Genomic DNA, 13,225 nt, shown 5'->3' with positions numbered 1-13,225 from the left:
TGAGGGGTCCAGAGCAGGTATTTGTACATTACTCCCCTGTCCTGATCTGCGTCTTCCGGGTCTTTCCGGAAGACGCATCTTCGGCTCTTTCCGGCGGTCCCCGTCGTCTTCTTTCGGCTATTTTCAGCTCCAGCCTCGTCATTTTCCGGATTTTGCGCTCTGCTGCCCTCTAGCGGCTGATATGTGTAATACACTTATCAGCAGCTACAGGGATGTTCAGAATGTAGAAAGTTTTTTTTTTTTTTTTTTCCAAATTTTTTTTTCTTCTATCGCCGCTGAGTGTTGATCAGCATCGCACGAAAGTGCACTGCTAATGAGCAACTCCTCCTTTTTGGCGTAGGGTGTTTTTTTTCTATATTCTACTGCCACGGTCTGCTGATAAGTGCCGCACATAAGTGCAGCATTTATCAGCAACTCCTTTGTTGGCGTAGGTTTTTTTTTATACTTACTGTAAAAAAAAAAACACGTAAAAAACACTACATTACACCACACTACATTGAATAAAGTTTGACACTACACCACTACATACCCCATATACCAATCCCCGTATAAAGATGGCCCCCAGGATGTTTTCGGTGTCGGACGCATACGTTATTATTGCCTCCGACACCGAAACAGCCAGTGAGGATGAATGGGGGGATCCTTTTTTCCTCCATTCATCCTCATCATCCTCATCATCCAGTGACGTGTCTGGGGGTAGCGTAGCGTACGCTGCCCCCCAGACACGTCTTTTCCGCCAGTACCGTCCCAATAAGAGATGACGGTATGGTGTGAAATTCTACAAACTGTGTGAGCGTACCTCAGGGTACACTTACAGATTTAGGGTATGTGCACACTGCGGAATGGCGAAGGATAACCCTTCGTGCATTCCGCAGCTGACACCCGCCGGCGGACTGATGCGGGCGCATGTCTCTACCCGTGTCATAGACTCCATTCTATGCACGGGCGGATTCCGTCGTCCATCCAAAGAATGAATACGTTGGACGGAGAGCGGAATCCGCCCGTGCATAGAATGGAGTCTATGACACGGACGGAGACGTGCACCTGCATCAGTCAGCCGGCGGGTGCCAACTGCGGAATGCACGAAGGGTTATCTGTCGCGATTCCGCAGTGTGCACGTACCCTTAGAGTGTATGTAGGAAGGGACACCCGAATCCAGCCCCCAGATGCCCCCTCCCCCCCCCATCCTCAGAACAAGTGGAAAAAGCGTCCGGGAACTGATCTTCCCACTGCTGGATAAAGGTTACCACCTGTACGGGGATAACTTTTATACCGGCACCCCCTCTTCTGGTCCCTCGCTGCCCGAGCTACTGTAGCTTGCTACACGATCCGAAAATATCAGAAGTAGTAATAGAGCCCTAATATTTAGCAGCCATGGAGCGGACCCAGCGCTTCTGAATATAAAGGACCCCGTATCGCACCAGGGCAACGGGAGACCCCAGAAGAAGTGCAGAGTGTGGCATAACAGGGGGATCAGGAAGGACACCATTTTCCAGTGTGACACCTGTCCAGATCACCCCGGCCTCTGCATACAGGATCGCTCCAAGGCGTACCACACGTCATTGGGGTTCCACATTTTCTAAATTCTGTCCCTTATTCCTATTTCAGGGGTCACGTTGATCCAGGGATTATTCTGATTGCCATTATGGAGTCGGGAAGGAATTTTTCCCCTGTGATGAGGCTACTGTCGTCTGCCTCACGAGGGTTTTTTGCCTTCCTCTGGATCAACACAGGTTGAATTTGATGGACACCTGTCATTTCCAACCTTATAAACCAATAATTGGCCTAATACCCCCAAATAAATTAGAATTGTCCCTTTTCCCCCAGCTAAGTAGGTATGGCCACCATTCCCATTAGAGGATGCCATGATGCAATTACAAAGCCTCTGTGTGGCCAGGACAGTAGAAACCCCCCACAAGTGACCCCATTCTGGAAACTACACCCGATAAGGAATCTAACAAGGGGGGCAGCGGGGATATGGCCCCCTGGTGACGGCCACACTTGGGACGTGAAAATAAAAAAAAAATGGTATTTTTTATTTTCTCGCCACATGTTCTACGTAAGTGACTGTCACCAGTGGGGTCCATATCCTCACTGCACGCCTTGTTAGATTCCTTATGGGGTGTAGTTTCCAGAATGGGGTCACTTGTCGGGGGTTTCTACTGACCCGGCAGCACAGGAGCTTTGTAATTGCGACATGGCCTCCATCCTCCATTCCAGACTCTAAATGGCGCTCTGTCCCTTTGGTGGCTTGCCCTGTGCCCATATGGCACATTATGCCCACATGTGGGGTATTTTCGTACTCAGGGGAAACTACCCTACACGTTTTGTGTTCATTTTCTTTTTTAACCCCTTGTGGAAATGGAAAAAATCAAGGCTAGACCAACATTTAGTGTAATTTTTGTAAAATTTTTACTCTAAATCATTAATCGTGTCGTGATTTTTTCATTTTCACAAGGGGCTAAAAGATAAAAAAAAAAACAATAAATGTGTAGAGCAATTTCCCCTGAGTACGGAAATACCCCTCATGTGGACATAAAGCGCCATGCGGGTGCAGGGTAAGCCTCCAAAGGGAAGGAGCGCCATTTGGTTTTTGAAGGCTGGATTTGGATGGAATGGATTTCGAGGGGCCATATTGCATTCAAAAGGCCTCTGTGTTGCCAAGACAGTTGAAACCCCCCAAAAGTGACCCCATTATGGAAACTACACCCCTCAAGGAATGTAACAAGGGGTGTAGTGAGCATATGGACCCCACTGGTGACGGGCACAAATGTGGAACAATGTGGCGTGAAAATGAAATATTACATTTTTTACACTATAATGTTGGTTTAGCCTTGAATTTATCATTTTCACAAGGGGTTAAAAGAGAAAAAAACACAATATGTGTAGAGCAATTTCCCCCGAGTCCGTAAATACCCCACATGTGGACATAAAGCGCCATGTGGGCGCAGGGCAAGCCTCCGAAGGGAAGGAGCGCCATTTGGATTTTGGAGGTTGGATTTGGCTAGAATGGATGATGAACGCCATGTCGCATTTACAGAGCCCTCGTGCTGCCAAAACACTGGAAACCCCCCACAAGTGACCCCATTCTGGAAACTGCACCCCTCAAGGAATCTAACAAGGGGTGCACTAAGGATATGGACCCCTTGATGACGGGCACATTTGTGCCATGAAAGTGAAAAAAGGAAATTTTTTACTGTTACGTCACATTGTTCCACATTTGTGCCCGTCACCAGTGGGGTCCATATGCTCACTGTGCCCCTTGTTAGATTCCTTGAGGGGTGTAGTTTCCAGAATGGGGTCACTTGTGGGGGGTTTCCAGTGTTTTGGCAGCACGAGGGCTATGTAAATGCGACATGGCCCTTGAAATTCTTTCCAGTAAAATTCAGCTTCCAAAAGCCAATTGGCGCTCCTTCCCTTTGGAGGCTCGTCCTGCGCCCCCTTGGCACTTTATCGCCACATGTGGGGTATTTCCATACTCGGGAGAAACTGCGCTACACATTTTGTGTCTTTTTTTTTCCTCTTATCCCTTTAAGAAAATGAAAAATTGAAGGCTAGAACAACGTTTTAGTGTAAAAATTTTTTTTTTCTTTTTTCACGCCATATTGTTCGGAAAATCTGTGAAGCACCTGTGGGGTCCAAATGCTCACCGCACCCCTTGTTACATTCCTTGAGGGGTGTAGTTTTCTAAATGGTGTCCCTTTAGGGGTGTTTTTTAGGTTTTGGCACCCCAGAGCCTCTGCCAACCTGAAGTGGTACAGTCAGAAATAACCAAATATAACGGAGGCGTTGAAATTCACTAGGCGCTCCTTTGTATCTGAGGCTTGTGGTTGCGTCAAATAGCGCAATAGGGCCACATATGGGGTATTTCTATAAACTGCAGAAACGGGGCAATAATTATTGGGGTGCATTTCTCTGGTAATAGGTTTATAATTATGAAAAATATTGGATTACAATAAAATCTCTGCACAGAAAATTAAAATTTTCAAATGTCTTACACACTTAGCTTTTATTTCTGTGACTCCCCTAAAGGGTTAAAACACTTTCTGGATATGCTTTTGCAGAGTTTGGGGGGTGCAGTTTCTGAAATGGGGTGCTTTGTGGGGCTTTCTAACATACAGGCCCCTCAAATACACTTTAAACCTGAACAGGTCCCTAAAAATATCTGATTTAGAAATTTTACTGAAAATTTGGAAATTTGCTGCTAATGTTTTAAGCTTCCTATTGTCTAAAAAAAATATGAAAGCTCGTTTAATAAATGCCGCCAAAATAAAGTAGACATGTTGCTAATGCTATTTGGAATTTATGTGGAACATAAATAACAAGTCAGTTTTACCCCAGGGCGAACGGCGTAAAAACACATATCCACTAAAAACACAAAATGTATTTTTTTTTTTTCAATTTCACCACACATTGAATTTTTTCCTGCTTTTGCAGTGTACTTTATGCAACAATTCAGACTGTCATTGCAAAGTACAATTAGTGGCGCAAAAAATAAGGGCTCATGTGGGTTTCTAGGTGAAAAAATGCAACTGCTATGGCCTTTTATGCACAAGGAGGAAAAAACGAAAACGCAAAAATCAAAATTGCCCCGGTCCTTAAGGGGTTAAGAAATATTGTTGTTCTGAAGTGCGTCTGGGCTTTTTTAATTGTTTGTACGCATTTTTAAAGATGCAATAAAGTTTCCACAACTTTTTACTGCATGGAGCTGTTCACTTGTATCAGTGATTGATATACAATAATTAAACAGTGGGAGAAAGCAGCCTTCAGGCTCACTGCAGTACTCTTGAACCTCCGTCATTATTACAGCAAATTCCGTAGAACTAGAGAGTGACAGTATGTGATTAATGCATGGGCCCAATCACAATGGCGACCATTGCAATGACTGTTGCTACACCACTGATCATTTTCAAAGGGCCCCCATATTACCAAGAACTGCAATTTATTACCTATCACTGGCATTTAAGAGGAATAAAGACGTAGACACATTTATACCATATTGTATGTCAAATGCTTTTTTTCTGGATAACACTACTGGTATATTGTGTGTAATTTGGTTTTTCTTAGTTTGTCACTGAGATTACTAGTCCTGAAATCAACTTTTGGGTGTTTTAGCTAGTTGTCTACCTATTCAAAGCCCTACACTACTACTGTCCCTGCTCCCTCAGCTCTCCCTGACAGCTAACAGAATGCAAGGAAATCAAGAATCATGTAACCTGGGTCTGTATACACACAAGTTACCTTATGCAGTGTGCCAATCAATGCTAGACCGGTTAATAGTGCAGCAGCATATCCCCATTGAAAACCTTTTCTGCTCTGTACAGTTCCGGTCTTGGACAGAGATGTCAGCAGAGAGCACCGTGTCAGACTTAAAGGGAACCTGTCACCCCCGCCCCGTTCCGGAGCAGAGCCCAGCCAACCCCCTGCTAGAGACCCTTTAACTTACCCCAGTGCACTTAGTCCCATTCCTGGAGCCGCTCCCGCCGCCGAGCTATCACCGTCGGAAGCCCGGCGCGCGCGTCATAGATCAGTCCGACGCTCATAGAGAATGACTGCTCCCACAAGTAGAAATATGTGTGGGACTTTGGTGGAGAGGTTAGGGGTCATCAGTGTAAGAACAATGAAGTATAAATGTCCTTTTGGTGTTGTAGCATGTTAGTGAACTTTGCAGCACAGAAAGGTTTAAGCAGCAGGACACTACCAGGAGTTGTCAGGCAAGTGCTGCCCCCCATTTTCTTCTCCTTGAAGGGGGCATTACTCATCTGCAGATATGTGTTTAACTATAAGGGTCCCTTACAATTAAATACAATGGACTGACAGACTGAGAAGGCTTTGGCTCCCTGCCCTGACGGTCACTCTTGTGGCCACAGGCAGCATCTAACCACTGGCCACAAGTATCCCTTGCCTCTCCTTTTACCTGCACTGCTAAAAAACTACACTGAGGTCACATGGGCTTCTTTTCCTGCGTGGAAGGGGTAGCAGAAGGTAAAATAAATTGCACTTTTAAAAGCTGTACCAAAACACTACATCCTGCAATCTTATGTCACCAAGCTCCTGGACAAGCACTAACCTTTCTGACCTGTGAATCAAGCGTTTTATGTGCCCCGAAAAGTTTGCAGACTGTACAGCTGCTTGTCTGCTTTTCCTGCTCACTCATCTCCCTCGGCCCCACCCCTCTACCATTTTGTCACTGTAATAATGATAATTATTAATATTATATAAATATATATTTTACTTCCTCAAACATTATGAAAATAGTATCTGAGGCTGTGTGCAATTTAGAAAATTGTTCTGTTTGGTTAAAGTGAATATACCACTAAGAATGTATTTTTATATCACTTGCTCAGTGCCAGCGTGGTGAAGCGGTCCATCGTTGGAATCGCCACCACCTGTGCCAATTTCCTTGTATTTAAATAGGGCCGCTGCAGGCACAGCACCCCCAGTACACAGAAATCTCTTCCCTTCAGTGTCCCATTCAAACTTGATTTTGAACGAGGGAAAGGGGATATCTGTACACTGGGGTTGGGGTGAAGAATCTCCCGCCAGTGCATAGAGTGGCACCATTTACATATGAAGAAACAGGTGCAGATGGCAGGAATTGGGCTGCGAATTGAAAAATGGGCCACACCACAGGGATCTCCGTGCCTGCGTAAAAAAAAGAAATCATTAGCTGTAGTGGGACATTTGCTTCAACAAAGGATTGAGGACTTTACATTAAGACAAAATTGTAGTAAATATAATATGGAATGATTGTTGCTTTTTACTTAATTGAAAATACAGTGATACCTTGGTTTGAGCGTGTTTTGGAAGAAGAGTTCAAAGTTTTGCAGAATTGTAACTTGATTTCTTCGGTTTAAGAGCTCCCTGTACTGGGTGGGAGGGAAAGGCGGGGAGGGGCATGGTCTGAAAAGTAGGGTGTACAGACCTGTTTTCTGACCCTGGAAGTCTCCCTCACCTTCCAAATCCTAGCAGATCCACTTGGGCTGGGGATTGCATCAGAGGTCAGGACTGTGGCGGTAATCTCTTCATAGCTGTAACCCCTCTCTAACCCTGGACAGAGAGTGCTGCTATACTGTGCCCACATGTGCCCTTCTCATTCCTCCCTATAGTGTCTGTCAGCCCTTGTGTTTCCTATCCTCTCCATTCCTGCTATAATGTTCCTGCACTTGCACTCAGCTATACACACTGCTGTATAAGAAAGTTTCTGTCACTGTCCTCCTGTGATTCTCACTTCCTGATTGATCCATGCTGAACACACACCCCTTCCCCATTGTTGTCATGTTACCACACAGACCTCTGACAGCAGCCCTGCTTCTCTATTCTAGCCTGTTGTACTACGCTCCTGCATTAGGGGGATCTGCAGCTCCATTCTGTATCTACAAACTTTGCTGTTTTTTAATTCTTATGCACTTACTATGGATATACACCACATGCTGAATGCTATACTGTACAGTGGCATTTCAATGATTCCTTATGGGAAAATCTTTGGTTTAAGAGTGGATTTGGATTACAAGCGCAGTCCCGGGACACATTATGCTTGTAATCCAAGGCACCACTGTAATTGGTTTATATGAAAAAAGGATGTTGATTACTGATTTATTTATTTATAGACCACTGCCATTCCAAGAACATGGGCATCAACAGATCACCTTTCTATCGTGTGGTAAGTACATTACTGTAAATAAAAAAAATGAATACATTATTTTTCGCAATAACTTATATGCTTACAAAACATTAAGTCATAAACATTTTTGTCAACACGATGACAATATTTTGCATGTGTTTTAATGGTGTAAATAAAATCAAGTATGGAAAAATCGCTTTTTAACAAAATATTGTACTTTATTATTGTCGTTTCGTAAGTAAATTCTTAGCATAAGCTGCTGTGTGTAAACATGAGGAAAAGCACTAACTATGGCAATATTCACCAGATCTCTTTTCTGCAGGATCCACCTATAGTTTTTCGTTGTCCCTGAGTAAAGCTTACTCTTTAATGATGGCTCCCATACAAAATAATAGGCCCTGTTATATGTCTCTATACACACCTTAAGAAGCATCAGCATGGGAGGAAGGTCTGAATTGGAAGAAAAAACTTCCTTGGCAAACAAACCCTACCAGCCCACATACTATGGCACCTCCAATCCTACAGTATATTGCAAAATGATTTGTCACACTTTAGCAAATCTTGCTTTAGGCTATGCCCATGCTTAACCCCTTAGTGACCGCCGTGCTGCCTGTTCACGGCGGTCACTAATGGGTTTAATTCCGATGCATACGCCTTTTAACGGCGGACGCATCGGAATAAACTGCCGCCCCCCTGCGGCAGCAGAGCGGGGGATCAGCGGTCAGTGTGACAGTGAGTCTCGCTGCAGATACGGCAAGTGTCTTTGTACCCTTAAAAAAAAATCAAACTCTCATTCTCCCCACCACCAGAGGTGGCGGAGAGCATGGGGCAATGATCAGGGACAAGCCGATGTGGTCCTGGTAAAAAGTGATTAGCAGTATATACTATATACTTGTTCCAAATGCACTTTTTATCCCCTGTCACCATAAATCATTGGTGACGGGATAACAAGTCAAGTGCCCTGGATTACCTGTAACCACCCCGGATTACCTGTATTCACCCGGCATTACCTGTAACTGCTCAGATTACCCGTAACCACCCCAGATTGCCACAGACTGCCCGTAACCCTGCCCGTCAGCCCCCCCCCCCCCCGATTGTCCATCCCCACCCCAGATATCCAGTAAACACCCCTACATTGTCTGTAACCACCCCAGATTGCCACAGACTGCGCATAACCACTACAGATTGCCCCAGATTGCCTGTAACCGCCCCTGATTGCCTGTCACTCCTCCCCTAGATTGCCTGTCACTCCTCCCCCAGATTGCCTGTCACTCCTCCCCCAGATTGCCTGTCACCTCCTGTAATCTCATTTTAAACATTTTTTTAGCAACTGCGCTATTCTAATAACCGATACTAGCTGCGGTTTTGATCCTGCAAAATGACGCACCTTTCCTTCTGAGCCCTGCTGTGTGCCCATACAGTGGTTTATGCCCACATATGGGGTACCGTTGTACTCAGGAGAACCTGCTTTACAAATTTTGCAGTGCGTTTTCTCTCCTGTTCCTCGTGAAATTGAGAAATTTTAAATTAAACAAACATATCATTGGAAAAATTATTTTTCTTCATTTGTACTTTCTAATTTTGAATCCTTTCCTTTAATACCTGTGGGGTCAAAATGCTCACTGCACCCCAAGATGACTTCTTTGAGGGGTACACTTTCCAAAATTGGGTGACTTTTGGGGGGGTTTTTTTTTTTGCGGACACTACAGGGGCTCTGCAATTGCACCTGGCGCTCAGAAACTTCTTCAGAAAAATCTGCACTGAAAATGCTAATTGGCGCTCCCTTCCTTCTGAGGCCTGCTGTGTGCCCATACAGTAGTTTATGCCCACATATGGGGTACCGTTGTACTCAGGAGAACCTGCTTTACAAATTTTGCAGTGCGTTTTCTCTCCTGTTCCTCGTGAAATTGAGAAATTTCAAATTAAACAAACATTATTGGAAAAATTATTTTTCTTCATTTGTACTTTCTAATTTTGAATCCTTTCCTTTAATACCTGTGGGGTCAAAATGCTCACTGCACCCCAAGATGACTTCTTTGAGGGGTACACTTTCCAAAATTGGGTGACTTTTGGGGGGTTTTTCTTTTGCGGACACTACAGGGGCTCTGCAATTGCACCTGGCGCTCAGAAACTTCTTCAGAAAAATCTGCACTGAAAATGCTAATTGGCGCTCCCTTCCTTCTGAGGCCCGCTGTGTGCCCATACAGTAGTTTATGCCCACATATGGGGTACCGTTGTACTCAGGAGAACCTGCGTTACAGATTTTGGGGTGCCCTTTCTCTCTTGTTCCTTGTGAAATTGAGAAATTTCAAACTAAACATATTATTGGAAAAATTCTAGTTTTTCATTTTTACTGTCTAATTTTGAATACTTTCCTCTAATACCTGTGGGGTCAAAATGCTCACCACACACCAAGATGTATTCTTTGAGGGGTTAACTTTCCAAAATGGGGTGACTTTTGGGGGGAGGGGGTTCACTTCGCTGGCACTACGGGGGCACTGCAAACGCACCTGGCACCTGAAAACTTGTACAGCAAAATCTGCACTGAAAATGCTAATTGGCACTCCTTTCATTCTGAGCCCCGCTGTGTGCCCATACAGTGGTTTATGCCCACATATGGGGTACCATTGTACTCGGGAGAACCTGCAGGGTGCTTTTTCTCTCCTGTTGCTTGTAAAAATGAAATACTTTAATCTGAAAGAACATATTATTTGAAAATTTCTATTTTCCATTTTTTTCCGGTCTAATTAAGAATACTTTCCTCCAGCCCCTGTAGGGTCAAAATGCCATTATACCCCTAGATTAATTCCTTAGGGTGCGTTGTTTCCAAAATGGGGTCACCAATTAAAAAAAGAACTGGTCCCTAAAAAAAATCAGTTTTGGAAATTTCATGTAAATTTGATAATTTGCTGATACATTTCTAAGCCCCGTAACATCCTAAAAAAGTAAAATATATTTACAAAAAGAAGCCAGAATTAAGAGTAAATATTGGTAATGTCACCTAGTAACTAATGTGATACGACTTTTTTTTTTTTTTTTTTTAGAAGCAGAGAATTGTAGTTTGTAAAGTGCAAATTTTTCATGATATTTTTATGTTTTTCACAAAAAACACAAGATAGTTACCAAATTTTGCCACTAACACAAAGTACCATATGTTACAAATAAAACAGCACAGATCACAGCAGTGCAGGAGCATGACCTGCCCGTCGGTGCTGGCCCCCGATCGCCCGTGATTGGCCGGCAACCACCAGCCGGCCAATCACGGGCGATCTATACCACTACTCCCATCATCACCACCTCTGCTAGCTGAGAATCAGCAGCAGGGAAGATGATGATGGGGGTGGTGAGTCCTGTGCCCGATGCCGTCCTGGAGTGTGCCGGGCGCCAGGTGCCTTCTCCCCCCATGTGTCCTCCTCCTCCGGCCCCCCCTTTTGAGTCCTCCGTTGCAGGGAGGCAGCTAGCAGGTCCTTGCTGCTAGCTGCCTCCCTGTTCTGCAACCTCCTCCCCCCCAGTGCCGGATCGCGTTCTCTCCCTCCCCCTTCGGGTGCCGGGAGCCCCGTCCTCCTCCCCACCCCCTATGTTGCGTCCTCCTCCCCACCCCACTCCTCTCCCTGGTGGTGCTGCTTCCTCCTCCTGCCTTCCTGCAGCCGCCGCCACCCGACCCTCCTGTGTCCTGCCACCCATCCCCTGTGTTCTGCCACCCATCCCCTGCGTCCTGCCACTCACCCCATCTGTCCTGCCACCCATCCTGCATTCTGCCACTCTCCCTCCATCCTGCCACCCACCCCTCCTGCCACCCTCCCTCCGTCCTGCCACCCCTCCTGCGTCCTGCCACCCTCCCGCCACCCACCCCTCCTGCGTCCTGCCACCCTCTGTCCTGCCACTCACCCCCTCTGTCCTGCCACTCGCGTCCTGCCACCTACCCCCCCTGCGTCCTGCCACCCACCCCTCCTGTGTCCTGCCACCCTCCCTCCATCCTGCCACCCACCGCTCCTGCGTCCTGCCCCCCTCCCTCCATCCTGCCACCCACCCCTCCTGCGTCCTGCCACCCTCCTGCGTCCTGCCACCCTCCTGCGTCCTGCCACCCTCCTGCGTCCTGCCACCCTCCTGCGTCCTGCCAGCCCGCTCCGTCCTGCCAGCCCCCCTCAGTCCTGCCAGCCCCCGCCTCCGTCCTGCCAGCCCCCCCCTCCGTCCTGCCAGCCCCCCCTCAGTCCTGCCACCCCCCTCCGTCCTGCCAGCCCACCCCCCTCCATCCTTCCAGCCCCTCTCTCCTCCCACCCTCTCCTCTTACCCTCTCCCCTCCGTCCTGCCGCCCCTCTCCCCTCCCCTGCCACCCTCTCCACTGCCACCCTCCCCTCTTACCCTCTCTCCCCTGCCACCCTCTCCTAACCTCTCTGCTCTCCCCTCCATCCTGCCGCTCCCCTCCCCTGCCACCCTCTCCTCTTACCCTCTACGCTGCCACCCTCCCCTCTTACCCTCTCTCCCTTGCCGCCCTCTCCTCCTACCCTCTCTGCTCTCCCCTCCGTCCTGCTGCCCCTCTCCCCTCCCCTGCCACCCTCTCCTCTTACCCTCTCCGCTGCCACCCTCCCCTCTTAAAAAACACATGAATAAAATGTAAAAACAGTACATAAATCACTAACACTTACACGTGTAAAAGCATAACACTTACACACCCCTCTAAGGATGCCTTTACACACACCGGATCCGCAGGGGATTTCATGCTGCGGATTCGCAGCGAAATCCGCTGTGGATCCAGCGCCAGTGCATCCCTATGAGAATACATACACGCAGCAGGAATGACATCCCCTTGCGTGTATGTAAGTTAACCCCCTGCTGGCTGGAGCATACATCACCTCCTCCCCGCTCTGGTTTGCTTCGGGGGTTCTCAGCAGGACATCCCGCTCAGCCAAATCAGTGGCTGCGGCGGGGCAGCTCACTGATTGGCTGCGCGGGATGAGCAGACGCCGGGAGCCCCAAAGCAAGTCTGAGCGGGGAGGAGGCAAAGTATGCTCCGGCCAGCGGGCGTTAACTTACGTATAGGCAGAGGGATGTCAATTATAGGGATGCACTGACGCTGGATTCCCAGTGTGCGGACCCGGTGTGTGTGAAGGCATCCTAAAGAGAAAAAAAAAAATGGCCCACAGGTTGTTCTCGGCTGAAGAGGCATTCGCCTGGATTGCCTCCGATACTGAGACAACCAGTGAGGGAGAAGAGGAAGATTCCTCGTTCCCTCTTCCTTCCTCATCGTCATCACCATTTAGTGATGACAAGCCCCCAAGGCGCTGCCCCAGGACTAGGCCCTAGGAAGCCCCACAAGCCCCCTCAAGTGACCCCACCCCGTACGAACCACAGATTCCTGAGTTTGGTGGGGTCACTTGTGGGGGGTTTCCTCTGTTTTGGCAGCACGGGGGCTCTGAGAGCCCTTCGTCCTCCATTCTGGCCAAATCCAGCTTCCAAAATCCAAATTACGCTCCTTCCCTTTGGAGACTTTCCGTGCGGTTACTTTGCACTTTGTGTCCCCATGTGGGGTACTCTTGTAATCGGGGGAAATTGCGCTAATTAATTAGGCGTTTTCTTTTAACCCCTTGTGAACATGAAAAA

At 47.2% G+C, this 13,225-nt stretch overlaps 1 protein-coding gene across 2 annotated transcripts in view; it reads left to right on the top strand.

Moving 5' to 3' along the window:
• PGAP1 (post-GPI attachment to proteins inositol deacylase 1) overlaps positions 1 to 13,225 on the top strand; it is a 321,065-nt gene that overhangs the window by 134,981 nt on the left and 172,859 nt on the right. For both annotated transcript variants that reach the window (XM_069983559.1, XM_069983560.1), the window contains one exon: positions 7,611 to 7,663. In XM_069983559.1, the coding sequence (XP_069839660.1) occupies positions 7,611 to 7,663 (53 nt within the window). The remainder of the gene's footprint in view (positions 1 to 7,610; positions 7,664 to 13,225) is intronic.

The sequence above is a fragment of the Dendropsophus ebraccatus genome, chromosome 9 (assembly GCF_027789765.1).
Source record: "Dendropsophus ebraccatus isolate aDenEbr1 chromosome 9, aDenEbr1.pat, whole genome shotgun sequence".
In the NCBI taxonomy this organism is placed as follows: Eukaryota; Metazoa; Chordata; class Amphibia; order Anura; family Hylidae; genus Dendropsophus; species Dendropsophus ebraccatus.
This window is presented reverse-complemented; position numbering and strand designations above follow the sequence as displayed.